The sequence below is a fragment of the Elgaria multicarinata genome, chromosome 2 (assembly GCF_023053635.1).
Source record: "Elgaria multicarinata webbii isolate HBS135686 ecotype San Diego chromosome 2, rElgMul1.1.pri, whole genome shotgun sequence".
NCBI classification, from domain to species: domain Eukaryota; kingdom Metazoa; phylum Chordata; class Lepidosauria; order Squamata; family Anguidae; genus Elgaria; species Elgaria multicarinata.
This window is the reverse complement of record NC_086172.1, coordinates 28,580,602-28,588,285: the sequence shown is the minus strand read 5'-3', so window position 1 is coordinate 28,588,285 and position 7,684 is coordinate 28,580,602. Positions and strand designations below refer to the sequence as shown.

The window sequence follows — 7,684 nt, the reverse complement described above, 5'->3', positions numbered from 1 at the left end:
GGACTGCAAGGATATGGGGTGGAACATTCAGAGGACTCAGGTGCTCATCTAACAGGATTGTGGTTAGCGTGTGGTTAAGGAAGCTGTGAACCCGATAGGGTTAACAATGTCATGTCCGACCATTCTGCCTGTGATTAGTGCTAACCACAGAGAAGCACAGTTAAGCTAATCACAGAGTCCTCGGTGTCGTCTGAATGGGCCCAATGTGTGCATGTGTACAAAACCTTGAAAACATGGAGAAGTATGGACAAACACACTCAGGTTTTGCTGCAAGATTTGTACCGTTTATTTGTAAAAATATGCACCTGAATGCATTTCAATATTTATTTGCAGTTAATCCATTACAATTAATACAGCATTCAGTAGTTGAAAAAGATATTAAACTGTGCTTGAATAAGTTCAGGGTCCAAATTAATCTGTTATACCCATTTTGTACAACCAGGTTATTTAACTCCTTTGTAAGTCATTAAAGTTCCATTTACATTTTGAAAAATTAGCAACAAACTCACTGAAACCATTCAACAATATTTCGTATTGTTTATTACAAATATTTCATACAAAATGTAACACTGTCACCAGATTCATATCACCATGGTTTGTAAAGATATATTGCACATGCTAAAAGCATAAAATATGAAGACAAAACTACAAAAAAAAAACATTAGATATTGGCTTTTTAATATGTATATCACTGCATTACAAACACATATAATTGTATTTCATACACACTCAAGATTGTCACCATTTTAAAACACCCTTCCCAATAACACTGACCTAAGGTTTGCTTTGTGTAATAAGAAAGTGTTTGCAGCACTTCAAAAAGTTATGCACAATTCCTATACAAATTTAGCATATTAATTTTTCATGTTAACACAAGTAGATTTTTAAAAAGAAAAAACGACATTCAAATTAAGATTTGAAATGAAAAAGTATCGGTATTATATTGCTTCAGTATCACTCAAATGAAAGAAAGATATATTCACAATACATACCCAGCATACACAAATATAAAAAGGCACTCTAAAAGTTTCTTATATGATGAAACCCAGATACATTGTCAAGTTTCTAAACAGAGTAGACAAGAAATTGAGTTTTAAGCATTTGTCATAATTCATAGTTAAGGACAGCAGATGTTTGCTGCAAAAAGTACCAAAACGTAACATGGTGCCATTTTAGTAGTGACAAACAGAAATCCCCTGAGCTATTTCATCTTACAATTGAAACAATAGAGACCAGCAAGCGGTAAGTGTCATGCATTATAACCCTGCAGTTGAAGTTTCACAAGAATTAAATACTAGTTAATGCAGAAATGTGGGTGTAGAGACAGGGTACATGCATTACTACTCACGATCCAGGTCATGCTTCTCAGTCCTAAACACATTTACTTGAAAGCAAATCCCACTGATTTCAGTGGCGCAGACAGAGTGCTTAGCCCCTGACGGGGGGGGGGGGGGGGGGAGAATCCAAACAAGACCAAACCTGATATTTACTATAGTTTAAGTACAGTTCCTTGTCTGCTACAAAACAGTATTGCCATTTAGAGAAGAGAACAATTAGAGTGAAATTCATACCCCACTTAAATAGATTGCAAATATCTTATTTATTTTTAATGATTGTGGATTGCACTGTTCTTTTATACTCAAATTACACACTATCAAAAATATTGTGAGGGCGTAATTCAAAACATTGGCTTTCTAATATGTTTGGATTAGGGACAGGGGGGAAAAGGCATGACACACTATGCAGCCCAATCCTAAAAGTGTGAACATGGAAGTAAGTTCCACTTAGTTCCGTGGAACTTACTTCTATATAGTGGTGCAGAGGATTCCAGCCTTGAAGAAAGGCAATCCTGTTAAGTACGTCCAACTAATATGTTGAAGAATATATTAGTTTAAGAAATCACTATAGAACAGCCTTATGCAACCTGGTGCTCTGTAGATGTAGCCAGCATGGCTATTGGCACCAGGTTGGGGAAGGATGTTATAGAGTAACAAGATTACTGTGGGTAACAACCAGCTTCGCACAAATGGATTTATGCAAGTGCAATGGGACTTCCTCTCCTATTCTCTTTAACTTCCAAATCTGCTCAAAGGTCCTCCTCTGGAGCAGATTTTGGAGGTGCAGGAGAGAGGGCACTTCTGCCCTGTAGGTGAAGAGTCACTTGTATTTCACCTTCTCTCTCTGCTGTAAAGAAATCCCATGCTTCTTTAAATAATGATCAGCCCAGAACTAAAAAGAAATTAGGGGTTTCTTCTCAATTCTACATAGAACCAATGTTTCTCCCTCATTTCAAGTGCTGTTCAGTAATATTTTAAAATGCCTGCTTCAGTTATAAAAAGTTACAGTACTAACAGGGAAAACCTATGATTTAGATGCTAAGATTTCACATTGCAGCTGAAGGGAGGAAAATATATGAATCATTAAAGTCAGTAAAGGTTTTCCATTTCGATTTCAAGGATTTGGAGTCGGGGGAGAGAGCCCTTCAATTTTATAATTCCCACCAATCTGATCCACAATAGCTCAGCAAAGTACAGTAGATGGGAATAACATGATTGTTTAACTCTTACTGGCAGTCATTTTGATGTTTCTTCCTTGGCCATTTTTCTTCCTCTCAGACCTTATGCTGATACAGGATTGTGTATATTATTATAATTATAGGTATTTTAGACGTCCTCACAAGACTAAAACATCTAAGTTTGCTTTTTTTATTAAAATGGGAATTTTCAGACTTTTATTTATGAAATATTGTCAGTAGCTGATAAGTAATCTCCCAAACTATGCATGTCCCTTTGGTGTGCCTGCTGCAGGATCTGATGTAGTAATTCTCAATCCTTCTAGACAACACAGACTTTAGCATGCAAAATTAGAGCATTACCCCCCTTCCCTCTCAAACAGGATTTAAAACACAACCTCCTCATGTTCATGTTTCGAGAATAGCAGGCTTGGGCTGTTGTGCTCAATAAAACCTGGCATTTGAACTTCTGGATGCTTGATGAGCTGGTGATTGCATCTTGCAGTCATGGGCCGTAGCTAGACCTAAGGTTTATCCCAGGATTGTCCTGGGGTCAAACCTGTTCATCTAAGTGCCACACAGGGCATCCAGTGCTCAGGCAGGGATGAACCCAGGATGATCCTGGGTTAAACCTTAGGTCTAGCTCTGGCCATGGATTCATTGCAGAGTCTAACATTGAGTTTTATGGAGCACTCTGCAGCCTATGCCCATTTTCTCAAGACCTTAGTGGAAACCAGACTCCAGTACTTTCCCTAGCCAAGGAAATGTGCTGGAGTATAAACAAACAAAAAAACAGGGGGGGGGGGAACCCCACAAAAAAACATAAGAATCCCAGTCACCATTTTTGTGTGACCTGGTTAGCATGCAACTGCAGTTGTAGGTTAACCCACAAATTGCTGAAATCTAGCAGGAATGAGTGAGTGTGCTGCCTCCGGCACAAATTGTCACTTGCACTTTCAGTTAACAACCTTCAATCACCCCCTGCATTGGTTGTTAATGAAATGTCCAAAATGAGACCCTCTGGGTTGTTTAGGGGTTAAACAACTCAGAGTTAATCCAGTAACAAATCATAGGTTGAGTTATTTAACCACTAAACAACCCAGGGTCTGGGACTGGATGTAATGCTAATAACCTACTTACGGAGCAATTGTAGGTTGTTAATTAAATGTGGTAATGATGAGCGTGCCACAGTAGCTCATTTGCTCATGCTGGATTTTGCAGTTTGTGAGTTTATTAACCCCAGATTTCCATTACGAGCGAACCATGTCTCTGTGTTAAAGCTGATAGTGGCAATTTATAGACACATGGAGCCTTAACAACTAAAGTGGTCCCCATTTATTTTGTACTTCAGTATCCCTACCAGAGTGCAAAATGTGACGTGAAAAACTTTCATGGAACAAAACCAAAGAAACTGATACAAGTGGTTTGAGAGGTAATTTACTATCCCAAGCCACGTTCAAATGCATCTTGGGGTAATATAACATCCGCCAAACAAATCCACATTTGTAGTTACAGAAGATGTGCCCTTCATTCTGTCTACTTGTATCATGGGGCATTTTTTAGACATGTTTTGATCCTAATACATTAATGTTGACTGAGATCATTGGCATCCCAATGATAAAAAATCAATAGATGCCTTGGGATATTTTTTGTTCCAGGCTTTTTTGGTTTTCAGAAAAGTAAATCCATATGAATACTCAAATCTGCCTCCCTGGACCGGTATTTTCTGGAAACTTTTTACCTTATCACGTCTCATTGGCTATGACAAAAAATATTCCAGAACCAAGGATTCAGTTGGGTTTTGGCAGACATTTTTTTTTTAATTCCAGGAGCTTTTTGTGGCTGCTATTTGGGGACATTGTTTACTACCATGTAAGTGACAATCTCCTAGAACCATATTTTAGGTCTACTTCTGTGTAAAGTCTGCAATGAAAAGTGCACCCAGGGTCAATATATACATCTATGTTGTTGGATGAAAATGCAGTCTCAGGTTGAAACTTACTTTGTTTTTATCTTTTGGGTGAGGAGAGCTATATATCTTGCTTCAATGAGAGAGTAATGGTAGTTCCCTTCTGTCTCCTCCCTTTGGTTTGTACTATGAAATGTGGAACATAATTTCTTTACTGAGGGAATAAATTCACCATGGACTTTTTCTATCTGTTCTCCTCTGCTCTGGCAACCAGGGCTGGGCCAAGATATTTTGCTACCTGATGCAAAGAACAAAGTTCCCACCACCACCCTTCCATGTAAAGAAACAAACTGGACTGCACTTTTACTTCAATGCTGATGACTGCACAGTGCGCACCTCCACCGGACCTGAGAGCAATGGCTAGTTTATGGCATGCGGGACAGGGCATGTGACACAAACAACTTTGTCCTCTAACAGAGGAAGTGACTGGGGTCTCAGTAAGAATGGACAGGTAACTACTACTGCTTCCCCCAAACATCTCCCGCCTGAGGCAGTTGCCTCACTTTGTCTAATGATAGGGTCAGCCCTGCTAGCAACAAATGCCATAAAATCATGAAGCAAACACCACCACTTCCCATGCCAAACTGGGTATGAACACAGTTTTGCTTTTACATTACTCCCAGCTTGCTGTATAAGAACCAATAAACAGTAGCTTCATCATGTGCCCATTCTTTCTATCAAACTCAGCATACTAGGCTTGCCTAAATTCCTAGCTAATAAAGACATAAAGGAACTTTAAAAGGAGAACAAACCATGGTCATTTTTTTCTGGGCACTTGTTTCATTTCAAATAAATATAAACACATTTTACATTAAAAGTATGAACATTATCTAGTCTGGAAAAATAAACTGTGATCAACACATCATCATCAGTTACAAATGTCAAAGTATCTACTAGAAATTTGTGTCTTTAAGTGTACAATACAGCCAAGACTCTTAATTACGGAAAACACTTTGTGTGCATTTGTGATTAGAAAAGTTACTTGCATTATTAAAAAAATAATAAAGTCTTCCCATTTAAGATACTGAAGCCTTTTGGTCCTCATGGTATAGCTGGTTAGTTCTTTGTATTTTAAGAGTCTCATTCTTCTTTCTGTACATCTTTTTCAGGCGAGGAACAGGGTCCATTTGACCTAGAAGCTTTGGCAGAAGGAGTAGATATTCATAATGCAGATGTTTAATAAGTAAGCTGATGCCAGCAGGCCTTTTTAGTATATCATAATTCCCTTATGTACTTCATGATGATTGCTTGGCTTTTCCATTTTGTATGTTTTGGTTTTATCTGCTGTGTGTATCTTAGCGCAGTAATAGTAATTACAGAGAATAGCAATTTGATATAGCTCAGATGTTGCAGAATTTTAAAACCAGACAATGCTCAAGATAAAAACCACATTACAGTTTAGAAATCTTAAAATAACATTAAAAATATATTCAAATTGGCAAATATCAAATGTTTAGGTGCATTATCAATTTATAGCTGATTTTTCTTAGAACAGGATCTTCGCCTGACAGCACAAGTGACGCATGTTTCTAGGGACCTTTAACTGTGGAGTGCAAATAAACCATGCAAATTTGTGCCAAATAATAAAACAGTAAGGCAAATCAAATCTGCCTTACCAATAATCTCTTTGCTGCAATTGGATATGTTGTGACTGAGGCAAGCAACATTTGATCCTAAACATTTTCAAATTGTAAAGGAAAGTGTGGCTAATGTTTTTTAAAAGTGCCTTTTGTGTATTTAAGTGCTTAATACATGTAGGATTTAGATTTCCATAGAAAGTGGTGATGATACTGGCAGTTCCTAAAAATAAAATAAAATAAAAACATCTGTGGCTTTACCTTTGGTTTGTATAACAAAGCTATCTAAAAACTGAGACTATAAAACAGACAAAAGTGAAGAGAGTTGTTTCTTGCTATGAACTACAAACACTGTACTGGAAAAATGTCTTCATATCAACAGTATACTATAACTACCATTAATATATACACAACAGTTCCCTGTTTACTTGTGCTGTCAAAACAGAAAAAGGCAGCTTTCGCTTTCTGCATAAAATAGGAGGTAGAATCTTCCATAGGAGCCCTTAGGGCCTATGAAAAGCATAACAGAGCTGGAAGTAGCAGAACATTAACAAGAATGCATTCTCACCCCAAAAAAAGAAAACAAAACCCTCTACTTTCCTGAAAGGCTCTATTTAGCTGCAACTGTAAGACTTTCATGGTCTAACTGTACTCATTCCAGACATAAGTGAAGGTTAACTGTAACTCTGGGATACAGGTCTTTTGAATGGAAATGCCAACTTAAATCCAAATGGAACCAAGGAAGGAGCGTTGAATGCTAAAGTCAAAATGTTTCAGAATCAGAATCATTTTCATTATATCCATTTTCTGCTTCTACATCATTACTTAGGGGCTTACTATAGGAGTTAATGGTGCTACTCATATTGGAGCTATTGCAGAGATGAGTCCTGCTCAAATTGTCTTTTTTTAAAGAAACCAAGTTGAGAGCCGTCATTGTACTGGAAGGAGAAAAAGGCATCATGGTGGCCAAAATGAGTGCCAGGCAGTCAGCCACGTCTTTGTTAGGAGCGCAAGCCAGGGCTGGCGTATGACCTGGGCACAAATGCAGACAAAGCAATGGTTAGTACTAGGGGTACGAGGAAGAGATCTGAGCATTCCTCAGATACATCTCTAGATGAATCCATAGCCTGGAGATGTATGTTTAGTCACAATCACAGCAGGCAAGGCAGTGTTACTTTTTCAAATTAGGCATGCTGGAAAAGTACACAATTCACAAAGCTAATATGATCATAACAAGCACTATTTTTAAAAAGAAATAGGGAAAAAAACCCAAAAAAGCAGCAGGCAACTTACAGCCTCCACAAAATAAAATAAACACAAGTAAACAACATTCCACAAGGACAATATGATTTTAAAAGAACTTTATGAACCAAGACATCTTTTGCCTCAGTTCATATCATATGAGTAACTCTCATTCTGAGAACAATGACTTTCATTCAAAAGTAAATGTACAATATTTAAGAAAAAAATACCTAACATTTTAGAAACATACATTTTTATCTTTATAGAAAAATACTTTCACATATTAAGTAATCTGGCTAAAATGACTAAAAATTAATAATGAATGGATGATTCTACAATATTTATCTTGCCATTAAGCAAACAATATTTTTATTTAGGAAGTTT

General features: G+C 37.3%; 1 protein-coding gene across 6 annotated transcripts in view; it reads right to left on the bottom strand.

Moving 5' to 3' along the window:
- Positions 1 to 262: 262 nt before the first annotated feature.
- The window catches only part of ANKRD44 (ankyrin repeat domain 44), a 165,073-nt gene continuing 157,651 nt past the window's right edge, over positions 263 to 7,684 (bottom strand). For 4 of the 6 annotated variants that reach the window (XM_063116221.1, XM_063116223.1, XM_063116222.1 and 1 more), the window contains one exon: positions 6,202 to 7,090. In XM_063116221.1, coding sequence (XP_062972291.1) covers positions 6,822 to 7,090 — 269 coding nt within the window. In that variant the 3' untranslated portion in view covers positions 6,202 to 6,821. Of the gene's footprint in view, positions 5,621 to 6,201; positions 7,091 to 7,684 lie in introns of those variants that run through there. The other 2 variants (XM_063116225.1, XM_063116226.1) reach the window with 1 other exon arrangement.